The sequence below is a fragment of the Stegodyphus dumicola genome, chromosome 1 (genome assembly GCF_044657685.1).
Source record: "Stegodyphus dumicola isolate Sdum_Otavi_A_Nest chromosome 1, ASM4465768v1".
In the NCBI taxonomy this organism is placed as follows: domain Eukaryota; kingdom Metazoa; phylum Arthropoda; class Arachnida; order Araneae; family Eresidae; genus Stegodyphus; species Stegodyphus dumicola.
Window position 1 is genome coordinate 223,330,823 of NC_140768.1, and position 17,991 is coordinate 223,348,813.

Consider the following 17,991-nt stretch of genomic DNA (forward strand, 5'->3'; position numbering starts at 1 on the left):
AGCAAACAATACTGGCCTTGAAACATAGTTACTTGCAATCTTAAACTGAATGCATTCATCCAAAATGTTTTTAAACCAAACTAATTCTTTTGCTGATTCAGTCATGGAGATAAATTCAGCCTCCATAGTAGATAAACTCACTCCCCTTTCTTTAAATGTACGCCAAGATACAGGTGATTCTCCCAACAAAGCTATTTGTCCACCAATAGACACCATATCATCCCTGCTTGAAGCAAAATCCGAATCTGAATATATATTGAGCTTCAGTTCCTTGCATACCAGTTTGAGTTTGTGCTGTCTGGTATTGGAAACGTATCCTAACAGCTTAAGTAATCCTTCCCAGTGAAACTTACCAGGATTGCTTTGGCACTGAGAAAATATATTAACGGCATAAGCTATATCCGGACGAGTACGATTGCAAAGAAACGAGAGACATCCCAAAACATTTCTATAAGGATAATTCATCATTTCAGTCGTTTCTTCTTGTGTACTGGGACTTTGAGACTTTGAATATTTCACGCCTTTAACTATTGGAAGGGAAGTAATTTGTATTTTAAAAGACTTAAATCGATCAACTATGTCTGCTATATATAATTGCTGATGAATTAAAACACTATTTTTCTCATATTCAAACTCCACACCCAGAAGCTTTCTTGTTTTACCTAAAATTTTCAAATCAAAATGTAAACTCAGGACTTTTAATATCCTTTTGGCCTGAACTTCACTTTTCCCAAACACAACTATATCATCAACATAAACCAACAGAATGACAAAGTCTTTAAAACGATAGACACAATTACACCACTCAAACTTGATAAACCCTAGGTTACATAGTGTTCTATCCAACTCGTAGTACCATAATCGCCCACTCTGATGCAAACCATACAAGGCTCTATCTAAGCGACACACAAAAGTTTCTTTATCTTGCTCCACAAAACCCTGAGGTTGGGACATGTAAATTTTCTCTGATAAAGGAGCGTAGAGATAGGCACTTTTCACGTCACATTGTATATTTGCCCATCCAAGGTGTGCAACTAAAAGGGAGAAAAAGAGCCTTATTACTGAAAAGTTGACTACAGGAGAGTAAGTTTCATCATAGGTATCGTATTTAATTTGCCGATAACCCTGAGCCACTAAACGAGCTTTAAAACGAACAATGTTTCCAAATTCGTCACGTTTAATGTTGAAAATCCACCTGCAACCTAGTGGAGTCTTGTATTTAGGAAGTGGAACAAGATGCCATACCTTATGCTTTCACATGTTGGCCATTTCCTCTTCCATTGCCTCTATCCATTTAAGCTTTTCTGCAGATTTCATTGCCTGGTTATAAGTGTTTGGAATTGAAACATCTAGTCAGCTATCTCGGGTATACGACGTTGAAGGAGTACCAGTTGGGTCGATTTCACCACTATAAGTATTGCTTCCCTTGAAATCAAACAAGGTAGGATCATACTGAATATTATGTTCAGTGCAATACCTTTCTAAATCATTTGGTGATCGTAGTCTTTGATTAGGCCCCCTCTCAAAATAATACACATCCGTACGAGTGCCGTCTGGCCTTGGAACAGGTTTACGAAGCCAAGTTACTTGTCTCAATGTAGATTGAGTGTCAGTGCCAATTGTAGAAGAAGGTACATTGGTATCAGTTCTTTCCTCTATTTCAGGAAAATAGCCAACTGGAGTGTCAGTAGATTGGAACTCTACCCTTTCTTCAGATTCCAAATCAGGAAGGGTGCCCAGTGCCGCTCCACTGCCACTTTTCTGCATTCCAATTGACTCTTTAAAAGTAGCATTTAGGGTTTCTACTATCTTTTGCTCATTTTCCAACCAAATCTTGTACCCTTTTGTTCGTACACTGTACCCAATCAATCGGCCCTTTGTTGCCTTTGGATCAAGTTTAGAATTTCTTTTAGCCTTTGGAATTCCCACATAGGCAATCGTTCCAAATGCCTTAAGATGACGTACTGATGGTTTCCGCTTAGTGTATAATTCGAATGGGGTTCTATCTTGGCCCTTATGACAGATTCTATTAAATGAATATGCAAAATACATTACTGCATCTGACCAAAATTCGGAACTCATTCCACTATCGTGTAAGATTGCATGTACATTATTGAGAGCTGTCTGATTAAATCTCTCACAAACTCCATTCTGTTCTGGAGTATAGACATCTGTAAATTCGTGCTTTACACCATTTTTATTACAATATGACCTGAATTGATCATTATCATATTCTCGCCCACTGTCAGTCCTAAAGTATTTCAATCTAAGGTTCAAAGATCTTTCCGCACGTGCTATATGCCTTTCAAATACTTCAAACACCTGACTTTTCTCCACAATGGGGTAAACTACCACGTAACGAGAATATTCGTCAATAAAGGAAACGAAATAACGTTCACCATTCCTACCTGGAATGTTAATAGGTCCCCATACATCAGAGAAAACCCTTTCAAGCGGTCTCTTTACTTGAATACCTTCTAAAGGTCTATAGGAGATTCGTCTTTGCTTATTGATTTGGCAATGTTCACAAAACAAATTAGGTGAGTGCTTTAACACAGGAAGACCTCGAACTGAATGTCTCTTACTAGTCCTGACAATAGTATCATAATTTATATGACCAAACCGACTATGCCATAATTCACTATTATTATGCTGAACTGTGGATGCCTCAAATTTTACAGATTTGCCCCCCTTTTTGATTATTTTCGGGAATACATGATAGTTACTTCCTATCAACTTAGCCTTGTACAAAGTTGAATTCTCATCATCAGTAACTTTAATTTGCCCATTTTTACCATAAAATCTTGCTCCATTGATATCCACCCTAGGTCCAGATATTAAATTTCGTCTCAGTTCCGGTGAATATAACACATCTTTAAGCAAAATAACCGTATCCCCAAGTTTCATTTTAACAGTACCCTTCCCATGAATTGGAAAAGTTACCCCATCAATAGCTACTAGCATATTCTCATTTTTCACAGGAGAAAAAGTATCAAACAATTTACAATTTTTACAAAAATGATGAGATGCAGCCGTATCAAAAATCCAACTATCATCATTTTCTTCCAAATTGTTAACATTGGCTTGAGCTATAAAATGGGACTGTGCATGGGAATTATTTTTACTTTTACTCAACTTGGGTTTATTCTTACACTTAGAAGATGTTTTATTACTACTAGATACAGCTGAGGAAACAGAAGAAGCAGGTGAGGGTGATCTGGAAAAGTTACCTCTCATTCTACAGTATTTTTGAATATGACCTGAACGGGCACATTTATAACACTTGAGCCCTTTAATCTGCTTAAATTTGGGTTCACAGTGAGTACTTTGAACTTCTATAGTCTTATTGGAGTTTTCCCTATCTATCTCTCTTAAATTAAGACGCGTTTCCTCTGCTAGAATTTCAAGTTCAACATTTTTTAAAATGAACTTTTCATCTGGCCACCTCAAAATATTCTGAACTACTTGATCAAATTTATCTGGAAGGAACCTAAGAAACTGGAAACATATATATACGTCTCTTACAGCCTGATTAATATCAGCTAACTGTTCAGTTACGCGTTTTAACCTAGAAGAAAAGAAACTAATACTTTCATTTGGCTTAATTTTACAATTTAAGAACTCTGAAAACAGGGACATATGTCTTGACTGATAATCTGGCTGGAAATATTTGGCAAGCGTATTCCATGCCACTACCGGGTCATCAATTTCACATATCAAATTTCTATATTCAGGGCTTACATTCATATAAATTAACGATAATGCCAATCGACTTCTATTTTGAGAGTCGGCAATAATTTCTTTTGTAATACCCTTAGCATCATCTAAATCAGGACATTTTTCAATACCTTTGACCAAAAGCCATGCATTTTTTTCATTCAAGACAAACTTCATATCTTTGGACCATGTAAAATAATTACATGCATCAAGTTTAGCAATATTATGTATGACACTAACAGTAGCCATATTTGAATTTTACCAAAAACCGCCCCCCAATCTCTTAAGTCCTAAATTAACTTTAAACTTCAAAAGTCTGCACTAAAAATAACTCAGGAGCTGGGCCCATAACCAAAATGATGTTAAAGCAAAGTTTAAAGTTTAAAGAAATTAAACGTTTAGCAGTAGTAGCAATAAAAGCTCCCTGAGATATGTTGTGCAGACATTGAAGACAATAAAAGATTTTGAACTTAACCAATTTATTAACAATATAATAAAGAATAAAAAACACAGAAAATAAAATGTCAACAATATCAGAGTCTTAGGAAAAATATAATATAATCATCATTCATCAAACAATATTTTTACCTGGTCTCCAAAACACTGGCATTCTATACAAACAAAAATGCCCTAAACAGTAATTATGCGGCCTAAAAATAAAGCTGGCTACACATTTAATCAGTCCATAATCAATGGTCAAGAAAAACACCTGAAAATTTAAATGAAGTTCTTGTAAGCACTTAAAACAGGCCTAACCCCGTTTGCACAAGGAGTCGCCGCTCACGTATTTTTAATTCCGCCTTCATTGAAGAACATGGATGCCACCCACAGCAATCACTCACATGGTAGCCTCTGGAACCAAAGAAGTTTAATCTGGAACAATCATCTCGCAAACCGGAATCAAGGCATTTTATTCACCGGACTGCATGCATCCTTTTGAAGGGGCTGGAGACCGCTCACTCACGTGCCGGGAAAGCAGGAACTAGAAGGGTTGAGCCAGAGCGACGCGAGATACTTATAGCAGAAGTAGGAATGACGTCATCTCACGGCAACCAATCAGCTATCGGCACGAATCGGCTTTTCAGATGACGTAACATCATGTTTCGTTCTTGCATCTCAATTAGGTTGAAACAGTCCGTTCTCAATGCAAACAGTGGCAGCAAGAAAAAGAAGTAGAAGTAACTACTACATTACATTAAAATAAGGACTAAACTAAATAAACATTTCAAGGAGGAGAGATGATGCAGTAAAAGGTTTAAAAATAAGCTATATTTTCCAACAACAGTGACACCTAGCGGCGGAAAATGAAAATATTTTATGGATGCGCAGCAGTGGAAACGCTTGTACGGATGCCGTAGGCGTGTCTTCAATTGACGCAACGCGTTCGTACGCAGTAGTGGAAACGACCCTTCAGTCTTTCCATTTGCCTATGATAATTCTTAAAGTTGTAGAACGATTCATTTTTATTTTTCATATAATACACTGTTACTAATCTACTATAGTCATCCACAATAGCAAGGAAATATTTACTCCCACCCTTAGATGGAACTGGTAGTGGGCCACAAACATCTAAATAAACCAACTGCAATGGTTTATCCGATCTCTTCGGAACAGTTTTAAAAGTTATTTTACTAGATTTAGCAATAATACATGGTTCACACCTCTCCATTGGTTTTCCAATTTCTGGTAACCCTTTCACGCTTTGATTCTTACTACTTTTCTTAATATAATCAAAATTTACGTTGCTAAATCTCCGATGCCATAGCATCGCATCGTCTACTTTATTTAACTTTCCAATTTCTGTACCGTAACCATCTTCCCTTTTATTTGTTGCATATCTAAATGGTTTTACGTGATAAAGTCCGTCATATCGTTTAGTGTAGCATAATCTATCCCAATTATTAAAGTATATCCACATCTTCCCTTTTTAAATCGCAAAATGAGCACCTGCCTTTTCTAACCTTGCTCCTCATAGTAAATTTCTTCTTAGATTTGGATTATATAAGACATCTAACTCAATCCAATCTATTCGATTGCCTACTTTTACTGCAAATTTGATGGTACCCTTTCCTAGTACTTTACTTTCACAATTTCCTACAGCTAGACATACGTATATCGTTTATTTCTTCAAAATTTGTCATTAAATTTGTATTACAGAAATGAGTTGTAGCTGCAGTATCTACGGCCTAATTAAATTTATCTGCGTTACTTCCTTTATCTATAGTTGTTACATAATTTTCTACTAACATTAATTCTTTATCTTTAAACAGTCCATTTTTATCGTCTATTTTAAGCTTCTGATTTTTACTTACATTTTCTTTACATTGAGCGATTAAGTGCCCAAATTTATGACATCTGAAACAAGGTCCTATTCTCATATTCTTAGATTTAGTTTTATTTTCAACTTTATCTTTCCCTGCATTTGAACCAATAGTATTAAACATGCTTACCTTGCTGTCTTCTAAATCGGCATTTACCTAGTGAACTCAGCTTTCTCCCCTTACCAGTTCTTCAGCAATTCTTTCCAGCGCAAAATCTTCGTCCTTCCACCTATAGATCAACTGTACAATGCCGGAGTATTCCTGGGGCAATCTCCTTACTGCCTGGAATCCTTTAAAAAGATCTGCCAAGTTGTGACCAGCTTCAGCCAACTTCTTTGCAGTCATTCTTATCCTCGTGATGAATAATCCTATTTCTTCATTTGGCGTATATCTAATACTAAAAAATTCATCCAGTAACTGAATTATCCTTGCTCTTGTTTTGGGTTTGAATTGCTTCTATAGAACTTCCCATGCTTCTTTACCACTTGAACATTCTTGTATCAGCGGCCTGAACTCAGTTTTAATTCCATAATATAATATAGTGAAGGCTCTTTTCTCTCTCAGAGTGAATTCCTGCTTTTCACACCTTGTTGCTTCTTTTATCTAATTCTTCTTCTTTGTCCTCTATGAAGCTCCAACAATTTATGTCCAGTAATAACATTTTCGTGTCGACTATCCATCGATCCCAGTTGTCATGGTTTAACAGATCAAAACCTTCAGGTAGTAACGACATCTTCAATTAAATGTGAGCACAACATCTTGAAAAAACTTCTAAGACAGGTTAGCTTCTTTTCGTGGATAATGGCCCTCTTCACCTACATTCATTCAATGCTGAGTTGAAATGGATGACCGATTAGCTGATGGCGCTGGGCCCATAACCCTGTTGGCAGTGGAGATAAAGGCAAAGCATATTTTGCTTCCCTTCAATAAAGCTAAGACTAATCTAAATAAAATTCCTGCTTTATTCCGTAAATTAAAATAAAATAAGCTAACACTGTAGCCTTTACATTTAAAATCATTTGATTGAAAGCAAACTAGCATTATGCTAACTCATAATAACACAAGAGAACAAGACATTCGCCGATACCGGCGTACATATATATACGAGGGCTATCCAGAAAGTAGATTACGTTTTGGAATAAAAAAATAAACAAAGTATAGGAAACAAATTTTATTATATACAGATGAAAGCCACACTCAAATACTACTTTTCTACATAGTCACCATACAAATTAAGGCATTTATCGTAGCGATGTACGAGCTTGGAAATTCCTTCGTCGAAAATTCGGCCGCCTGCGCCTTCAACCACTTCGTTACCTCTTCTTGCCTTCCATCTTGCACAAAACTTGTGGTAACCAAGCTTTTCGCTGATGATTTCGTGCAACAAACTTCGCGAAATTTGTGGAAAACTCAAAGAAAGTTCCGTTATTGTGAAATTTCGATTTTCACGGACTTTAGCATCGACTTTTTCGAGAAGTTCGGCGGTCACTATGCTGGGTCTCCCACTTCGATCTTCGTCGTGAACATTGGTTCGGCCATTTTGAAATCTTATGACCCACTGACGCACTCCACCTTCAGTGATAATGTTGTCCCCATACACTTCACGAAGCTGCCGATAGATTTCTATCGGTTTACAGTTTTTTGCAGTCAGAAACCTTATTACTGAGCGCACCTCGCAGGATTTTCAATTAACGCAGACATTTCAAACCGTCACAGTATCTGAACGGAGCACAGCACGAACCTCTCACTAGCACGGCTAGATGCAGACTGAGCTGCGCAACGCTCTGACCCCAAGATGGCCGCGCTAGCCCCGCCCCTAGCGGACACAGACGGAAACGTAATCTACTTCCTGGATGGCCCTCGTAATACTCAGCCAACCCGCTGATCTTGACGTCATCGGCCAATCAGCGGCAACCACGTTAGCTTACCGCCGATTGACCTCCGATCAAAATTTGCATGTGGAAAACTAAAGCCAACAACATCGAATATTTGTAACCCATAATTCACTCAGGTTTCGCCACCCGTTAGAGCTATTTGCCTCCGAATGAACAAAACGCACATTCAACCGCGAAAGATAAGAGGAGGAAAAGGCAGTTGGCTGGCAACCTTTGACCCCGAAGTTGCAACACCTTCTTAAACAGAAGCCCAACCACCAGATTGTGATGTCACAAACTGGTGACTGAATATCGCTGTTGGTCATCCACTACCTGCCTAAAGTGGGGCCCACCAGCGGCCGAGCAGTAAAGTCGCTGAACACTGGTAGTTCGGTTCGAAGTTCGAATCCCGCGAACAGGCTGGCTGCATGGGTTTTTTCGTGGTTTTCCCCATGTGTAACGTGTATACGAGCCAGTTTCCCTTAGAAAGTCCTCCACGAAGGCATCCCTCCCCTTAGGCAGATAGCCCTCGAGGCTTTGCCGTAATTAAATAACCTAACATAACCTGCCTAAAGTGTATGTGTTTTTAAAGCTTTAGTAAAAGAATGGTTTCTTCTAATGTAGATACATATTATTTTTTTTCTTTTTACTTTATATATATATATATATATATATATATATATATATATATATATATATAGAGAGAGAGAGAGAGAGAGAGAGAGATGAAGATATATATTTTCAATTCATTTGCGGATATAATATTGGAAACATATTCTTATGCACAAAATACATATATATATATAATTATTTTTTATGCTCTTATATTGTACGTTTACAGTTAAAATAATGCTTTAACCCGCGAGCACACGCACCGATCCGACGAACACGAGAACACGCGCCGGGTATGTCATACCCGAATGAAAAGTTTGTAATTAAAAATTTGCCGAATAAAATTAATCGGTTTTTAAAAGAAATTAAAATGTAAAACCAAGTTAATACTTCATTTTAGACAAAATATGAAAGAATAAGGAGAGGTAAAATTATTTACTTACAATTTTTTTAACATTGTTTGCAAAATGAGGTCATATGTTCCATACGTATACTTTTGCTACAATTTTCACAAATGAATATAGTCTTTCTATCTTTTTTCTTCGGTCACTCTGTACACCTCTTGTAAATAATTTTAGGTTTTTTGGGGGTGGTTCATTGTGTTAACATGTTCATCGGTGGTCAGTGTTTGTCTAGAATCAGGAACTACAGATGTTCGTCGTCGTTCATTTTGAACACTTTCTATTAGCTGCATTCCTAAGGCTTTGAGAAAAGTACGCCTGGTACGGTATTTCGTTGGTGGTTCCTTCTTTGATAGTAGAATTATTCTTGCATTAATGGCAGCCACGTTTAACACTGAAAAGAAAATCACCATAGGCCACCGACGTGCTACTCTTGCTGTAGCCATCTCATCTACAACATCGACTGCTCCTTTTGTCATGTTATAGAATGTAATGATTTCAGGCTTTTCAAATTCCCCAGTAGATTCATCGATTTGATCGTCGGAATGCATTGTGGACAACAGGATCACACTCTTATTTTTTTTCGGCACATAAGATACAAGTGTTGCTTCTTTCTGAAAACCGAAAATTGAAGAATACACTTCTCTTCTCTTTGCCAGAAACTCAGGTGGGATTTCTCTCTTATTTTTACGCATTGTACCTACTATCGTAATTTTCTTCTTTAGGAGATCTTGAGATAATTCATATCCCATATACCAATTATCAACTGTTAAATTTCGACCACAATTGTATAAGGGCCTTATTAAACGTTTGACAACTTAATTACGATAGTAGGTTCAACATTTTCAACTTGAAATGGCCCATCTGGTTGTTTACCAGCATAAATTTCCATACTCCAGGTATAAAATACCCTTGCGTCTACAAGAGCAAATATTTTTATGCCATACTTTGCTGGCTTGTTGGGCATATATTGTTTGAAGGAATAACGACCTCTGTATGATTCCAACTTCTCATCAATGGTCATATACTCTCCTACAGTATAAGCCTTTTGGCAATTTGTGACAAAATTTCCAAAAAATTCTCTGATCGGAGCTAATTTATCAACGTCTCTTCTACTGGGACGATCTCTAATGTCATCAAAACGGAGGCATCGTAAAAGAAAGAGGAATCGGTTCACTGACATTGTTTCCCGAAATATGTCCATTCCCGTTCTGTCTGTTGCCCACAAATCTCTTCGTTCACGTGGGATGATTTATAAACTCCACATAAATACAGCAATCCAACTAAAGCTTTGATTTCCAACTCATTTGTTGCTTTCGCATCCCATTCACGACTGAAATTTCCACGTACTGAATCAATATAAATATTTGTATTGTCGACTACGTTTTAACATATCTTCATCGATAAGCAGTGACCAGGAATGTAAAGGTGTTGAGACGTCTTTAGAATACTTCGTATTTCCAGGGAGTTTAGTTATAATATTTTTGGCGCCAATTCCTGTTTCCGAATTACTACTCTCTATGGATGAATCATGATTATTATTATATTCTTCGTCATCAACATCTTCATCGTCTTCACTAAATGAATCCTCATCAGAAGAAACTGTTTCAAGAAGATTTCTCAATCTTTTCATCTCTTCATCGTAAGGAATATACGGCACTATGCTTACAACTCAAGAAAAACCTATGCTAAAAGCTTGAAAACGAGAAGTGCGAAGTGACTCACTGAGAAACGCGAGTACACGCGCGGGTATGACATGCCCGAAAAATGCTGTTCCTAAAAAACCGTTGCACCTGTCACCTCAGGAATTTCTCCCATTTAAGTGTGTGACCTTGAACTCAGCTACACCAAGTTTCGTCCTTTTATGAAAGAATAGGTGAGAAATATACAAAAAGAAAAATGCACATGGGTATGACATACCCGTTGCGTGTGCTCGCGGGTTAAAGAAATGGTTGACTTTTAATTAAGTAACAATAATGAAAAGTTAGAATATCCCTCCATACTAATAATATTCAAGTCACTTAACCTCATAAAAAGTACACCATGTTTCAAAACGAATATACATATTACATATGTATAAGTGTTATTTTGTCCAAACTATCGATCACTGCTCCTCGGCTCAGCTATTGGCGAAACGAATACATAGTCTAGTTTATATTAACCCTCTAATGCCTACCACAAGAAATTTCCAAACAAAAAATTATTTGTTAGTTAAAAGGGTGTTATTTTAGATTAAATGAAACAAAAAAGGCGAAAAATTGTGAAAAAAAAATGTTTTTTAATGGTAGCAAATATGCTACCATGGGCAGATTAGGGTACAAATCAAGTGATTTTCAAACACATTTTTTTAAAAATTTCTTTTAGTTTATGTACAGTTATTTACAAATGATAAGCTCTAAAACAGTTTCTGGCCTTGTTAAAACAAAGATATTTGTCACATTTAACTATAATTCCTTTACGTAAATACAGTCAAAAGTCTTTAATCCAGACTCGTCGGGACTTCGATTCCGGATTATCGGTTTTTTCGGATTATAGATCATCAGTTTAAATCTGGTAAGATGGCATGCAGAAATTATAAAATTAAAAATATGAAACTGTAATTTATGAAATAAAGAGCAATTATGATCTAAAGGATATAAAATTTCCAAAAAAAAAAAAAAAGCTTAATATTTATTTGTTTACTTTATTAAACATTTCTTTTAACGCGCGCATGCGTAAAGCATACATTACGCATAGTCGAAATTAGAAAATTGCAACCAGAAAACTATTTGATGTGTATTCGTGGTACTTATAATGACGAGGAATTTGATTTAAATCATATCAAAGACGGAGTACATCGAGATGAAATAATACATTTAGTAAGGAATTATAAGCCAAATAAAATAAAAACATCTGCCCTGAAGATAAGGATAGTGCTAACAACTTCCAGTTCATTTCGTGCCGCGACGTCCCCCCCCCCCCCACAGAGCAACGCGAAATTGATAAACAGATTTCGGAATGGTTAGAGAAACAAAGGATATGCCTTTATCCATTTTTTGCAGCAATTCCCCTTTTTGTTTGATGGACATCAAAACATGCTTTCGCTTTGTAGATCTTTTGGCAGCTCCAGAATCGGAAATTCTTTTTGACATATAATCGAAAGTTCAAGCTTACTTTTATAAAATTCCTCTAACAGTCTGCAAAAAATAATAAGCCGGATCCAATTAGAAGGGATCCAATTAGAAGATTAAGGAACAAGGCAATCTGCAACATTAACTGAAACAGATAATTAGATAATTTTAGCTTAGCTTATACCGTCCGTTATACATTAAACGCGCATGCGTAAACATATTATGCGCATGGTAAAGGCATTATGCACATGCGTAAAAACATTATGCATTTACGCATGCGCAGAAAGCTTTGAGAGATTTTGTAGCTTTGAGATCCGGATTGTAGATCATTCCAGATTATGGATGTACGGATTAAAGACTTTTGACTTTATTCCTATTTAAGTGTGGCATCCACTATTCCATATGTGGCATCTTTGCCGTATGGAATTATTACACCGACCAGTGATGTACACCATAAGTTCTTTGATCCTAAAAGTAATAAATAATTGGTAAACAAATATTTAAGGTTACAATATTTATATTTACAACTATGATATCTGCATTCTTTACAGATGCTACAGAATAATCAATGGATGCTCAGCCTTCTTTTTTAAAATCCTTCTCTTTCTTTTATTTACATTTCATTTGCCTGTTTTCTCTAAAAGTCCCTACAAATCCTATATTTTTCTTGGATAATTCACATACGAATGGGATTCCAGAGAAAACATTACCAGCAAAGATAGTAGTTTTTGTTGGGTTATTTAGAGTACTGCATATTTGCATCACAACACCTCCTCCAAGACCTACAGTTTGATCTCAATAATAACCTTCAAACAAAAGTGTAAACATCAAAATCGTAACAAATGCCTGATTGTCCACACAGGGCCCACATTTTTAAACCCCGCTTTGCTATGAGGTTTTTTAGGCTTATATTGTTTGATATGGATTGTCCCACGAAATGGAATCATTGCTTCATCAATAGACTGCTTGGTCTCACCTGGAACGGATAGCATGTGTTCTCTAAGTCTAGACAACCACGGTTGCACTTTCCAGCATTTGTCACTTCTAACATCATCATCAATTTGTGAATTATCCGCAATATGCAAAAGTCTTAAGATTTTTTCAAATCTGTTTCTAGACATTACTTCTGCAATTGGTTCATACTTTATTCCCTCTTCTTAATATCCTCTAATATGAGGTATACGGATTAATCCCATTCTGATAATCATTTTGAAAAAAAAATTATCCACGATTCTGTTTAAATCTACTGCCGTAAATATTTAATACCCCGAATTGCAGTGAACGTGCAAATTATAAAATACACATTCAAGAAAGATTTGGTAGTGATAGGAGGATTGCCTCAACCGAGACTGACTGGAATTGAACGAGGTGCAGCATTTATACACATTTCGCGCAGATGCCCACAAGAATGCGGGGTGTGATGGATATACGATACTGAGCAAGAGAAACTAGACTATTTTTCTAATGACATTTGTACTTTTCAAAATGGATGATTCAGGAAATAAATATTTAATTAAAAATTATTTTGCAATCTGTTCCAATTTAAAAATTAGAAAGGAAAAGTTAAATATTTATCCTATTACTTAAAACTAACTTACTTAAAATAGTATATATAAATTTAATACCTATCTTGATAATTTGTACGTTTTATAATTAAGGTTGTATTGTAGGTTTAGCAACAAAGTACATTATTATTGCATTCAATATTGCTGTATGGGGGGGAGGCACAATGAAAATTATGATTGAAAATTGGGTCGCAAATATTGAAAGTTTTAGAAGCACAACTTTAATGTTTATAATCGGCGCGTGGAAATGAAACTCCATCTCATGACATTAATTGAATTCAGATGGTTTACAGAATTTTGTAGAAGTTGAAATTCTCTCTTGGATGAAGAACATATAGAAAGACATTTGTTGCTGTAGTTCTAGAAAATGTGTCAGTCATGCAAAAAATGTTAATCAATAATTATGATTGACTAACATATTATTATTGATTTATTAGGCTTTTTGAAGATGAGCCTAAATTAATAGTGAAAAGACAACAAGCAATGAAAAAAGTAATGTATGCCATTTTCTCTATTTCTGGAGAAAGCCAAGTTAGGAGGACAGAAGGCAGTTCACACATGCGAATAGCAGTAATTTTCCGATCTCTGATTGGCTCACCTGTGGCTGGAATTGCAGGCACAAAATTTCAAGTTTAAAATCATGTAAAAATAATACAGAATGCAGAAACATTATTATGGTTTTAAAAACATTTTAAACATGCCATGTGGGAAGTTTGATTTTCAGAGCCATCATTTTGTTTTTTTCTTTCTTACAATATATAAACTATATCATGATAACTTATTTATTTTTTAAGTTAATGATATTTTATATTTTGAATAGATATAGGACACTCTACAATTCCTAGTCCTTGGTGTCCACTATCATTAAGTGATTTTGGTAGGAGATTAAATATACTCCAATTTAGCAGATATTTCTTGATAATGGATTTAGTTCTCTGACAATCCACTAATAAGAGGTTCAGCTACATACAAACTATACACAATTTTTAACTGTAATAAATAAATTTTGGTGTACTTTTAAATAACATATTTTGAATTTTACATATTTTTAAGCATTTGAATTGAATAAGGCAATGTACACTAAGGGGTGATATTTTGACATGGTGGAAAAAGGGAAATGAGATAATAAATGAGGTTGTGAACCATTGTGTTATGAAATGAGGATATGAAGTTGTGAAAAATGAAATGAATGAAATTTCAATTTTTTTGATAGCTTATGTTCTTGAGATGGAATAAAAAATTTATTTGATTATTTGATGATTTAATATTACAGATGGAATCAGAATAAATAAAAGACTAAAAAACTGTCTTATATTTACTTTAAAGATAAGGGAGAAAACAAAAATTCATGAAGACATTCCGAAATGTATTTTTCAGCTAACTAACCATCTGCTGCTTGATTTTCTACAGATTTTTTAAAAAATAAACAATATTGTTTCAGTATTTCTAAAAGTTAAACAATCCTTGGCAGCAAGAAAATTATTTGCCCCAATCTTCCTAGAAAATTATTCAGCCTTTTGCAGTATGTATGTGTACTCATTGCTCTAGCTTGAGAAAACCATGGCAAGAGAACATTCTCTATCAACCACTTTAACTTTCTGTTCTTATTTCCACTGCAAATTTTCATTTTCGAAAACAAGCACTGAAATTTCATCATGAGATTCTAAAATCTTACATAGCATTACTACTAAATTACACCCAAATGAGAAACCACTTCTCTATGACCAATAATAATAAAATGAAAACCCCTGTAAATAATTTGTCTTTAATTTAGAATCACATGGTTGGCTGTACAAATCAAGATAACATGTTTGAGTATTTACATATATAACACATATATAAATACACATATACATATATAAATTTGAGAACAACCGGAGGGCAGTTTATCATAAGATATTATTACACAGAAAATTGTTTAAAATAGTTAAGGTTAAAAGTACTTGATTATTAATATCATTTTAGTAAAATAATTTTCAGCTATTTTTAATTGTTAGAGGAAAACCCACTTGATTTGATTCTATCTTTCAATGCATTTCACAGAGTTTCCATGTCTTCACCAGTGTCATTCGCTGTGTCTGATACAGCTTCTAGCTCATCAAATGCATCTGCCGTATCTTCCAAGTCATCATCATTCATTGCATTCTTTTTTTTCAAATGCTTTATCATAAGTTTTAGATCAGAAATAATTCTTTTTTGTTCATGTCTAATTTTCTGCAGAATCTCAATTTTCTTCACATACTCTACACTCTGTTCCTCAGCTTTCTGTAAATTTTTTTGAATACGATACAGTTCAGAAGGAAAATTATCATCAGAGTCATTACTATCTTCTTGTGAAACTGAGTCCTAAAAATAAGACAGTGATTACAAAATATGTACATAAAACTCTCGTATACAAAAATTGCCACTGCTTAAGAATATTTTTAAATTATTGAATTTTGCTGGTTCGATTATATTTTAAATTTTTCCTACATTTTAAGCTCATTACGGTCATTGAGCAATTTCATAACTACTGATTGTGTTCTGTCATATTGAGAAGAACTGTACAAGTAAAGTTCCAGAATTGTAAAGTGTTTCGTTTGGGAAAATAAATTTTATCACACTATCACCAGTTCTGTATGCATACAATCCATTACAAACCCACATAATAATAATAATCACATAATAATGCATTGCTCCATACAGCACTAAAATGTTTATAACTACATGAGAAGCTTTTCTACATACACACTGACTCAACAATCGAAAAATCATGGGTACTCTTGTGTGTACTTCACTGCTGATATAGCATAATGGACATCAGCAGCTCATACTTAAAGCTTCCAATTAATTTTCAAAGATAACTTGACATATCTTTATATTTTTTAGTTAATAAACACTAGTCATGTGAATACTTTATAACTTTCTTGTTGAACTTTCACTTTGATTTTTGGAATCCCTGTGTTTGACTAATGGAACCCACAGTTTGAAGACCATTGATTTAATCCATAAGTTCCCAAAGTGATCTGTATGACCCTCAGGGATCTACTTCGAACTACATGGGATCCATGTCAATAAAAGAAAAAACTGGAGATGCACAAAATGTAAATATCGGTCCACAAGACTGGATCCCATTTAAGATTGTTATCACTAAAATTTAGACATTCTGCGAATGCTATAATGCACATAACACAGATGTTACCTAGGTGCTTACAGAATACTTATATAATAGGCATATAAGTTAACTAATTATATATTAATTAAGTATCTTTTAGAAATTTCTGTGAATAGGTACCTATTCACTTTGTGGTGACAGTACTTACAATTTCTAAAAACTTGCACATTTGATACCAGTAGCAACACTCTGTGATGTTCAGGCGCAGTAATAATGCTCATACAGACATAAACCAGAGCTCTGCAAGGACGGTGTAGACTTGTACAACTTGTGCTTGCACAAATTTGTTTAATTCATCAGTTATAAATGCGAGTATTAGAGACAAACGCTACATTTGTTTTCTAAATTTTGAGGACAAAAAAGATAAGCAAATGTTTTCAAAAATATAAGTAGTAGGTAGGTACATACAAGTTAAAGTGAATCAAAGTCATCTTCTTTGAACTTTGAAAAAAAAAAAAAATATTTTTTTAGAAAATAAAATATACATATATATATTTTTGGAAGTTCATCTGACTACATAGAGATGCCAATCGTGTTTACAATCCTGTAATAAAATATTCTTTTTGTAGTTCCTCTGACTATGTAGAGATGCCAATCGTGTTTACAATGCTGTGTAATTTCCAAAATTTAAAGCCAATGTACCTAGATATAATAACAAAGGTAGTTCTGGTGAAGTGCTTCTGTCACTCCCTCTTTAAAAACCAATATAATATTTTGTATTATAATGAGTATAACCCAATTTTAGATTGAGTAAGTAGTTAGTTTGCTTTTGAAAGTTTACAGACATTTTGTGGTGACTTTTAATTTTTTTCGGGGAAAATTTTGTATACGGTAAATTTTGCAAAGTAACTTGAGTACTTAACACAAGCTTAAATTAAAATCTTACACTTAATTTTTTATTTTTTTTAATTTAACAGCTTAATTTTTTACCACAGCTACTAAACATGGTTGAATCTAAAAAGAAATGTAGACAATATAGCATTAATTGTTGAAGTTTGTCTTCATTCCATTACTGGCAGATAAACACCTGCTCATGCACTTTTTACTTAACAAAGTTTTAATGATTCTATGAAACCATCCAAGCTGAAGGATCACGTGAGAAGGTATCACCCTGATAAAACAGGTAAAGATAAGAAATACTTTCAAACATTGAAAAAAAAAAAAAAAAAAAAACACAGAAGAGATGCACAATGGACAGTGTGTTCACTTCAGTGTCAAAAAGGGAAGATAATGGTTT

At 34.7% G+C, this 17,991-nt stretch overlaps 1 protein-coding gene across 4 annotated transcripts in view; it reads right to left on the reverse strand.

Moving 5' to 3' along the window:
• Nucleotides 1-15,346: 15,346 nt before the first annotated feature.
• LOC118180422 (uncharacterized) overlaps nt 15,347-17,991 on the reverse strand; it is a 50,625-nt gene continuing 47,980 nt past the window's right edge. For all 4 annotated transcript variants that reach the window (XM_085826041.1, XM_085826043.1, XM_085826028.1 and 1 more), the window contains one exon: nt 15,347-15,946. In XM_085826041.1, the coding sequence (XP_085682167.1) occupies nt 15,638-15,946 (309 nt within the window). In that variant the 3' untranslated portion in view covers nt 15,347-15,637. The remainder of the gene's footprint in view (nt 15,947-17,991) is intronic.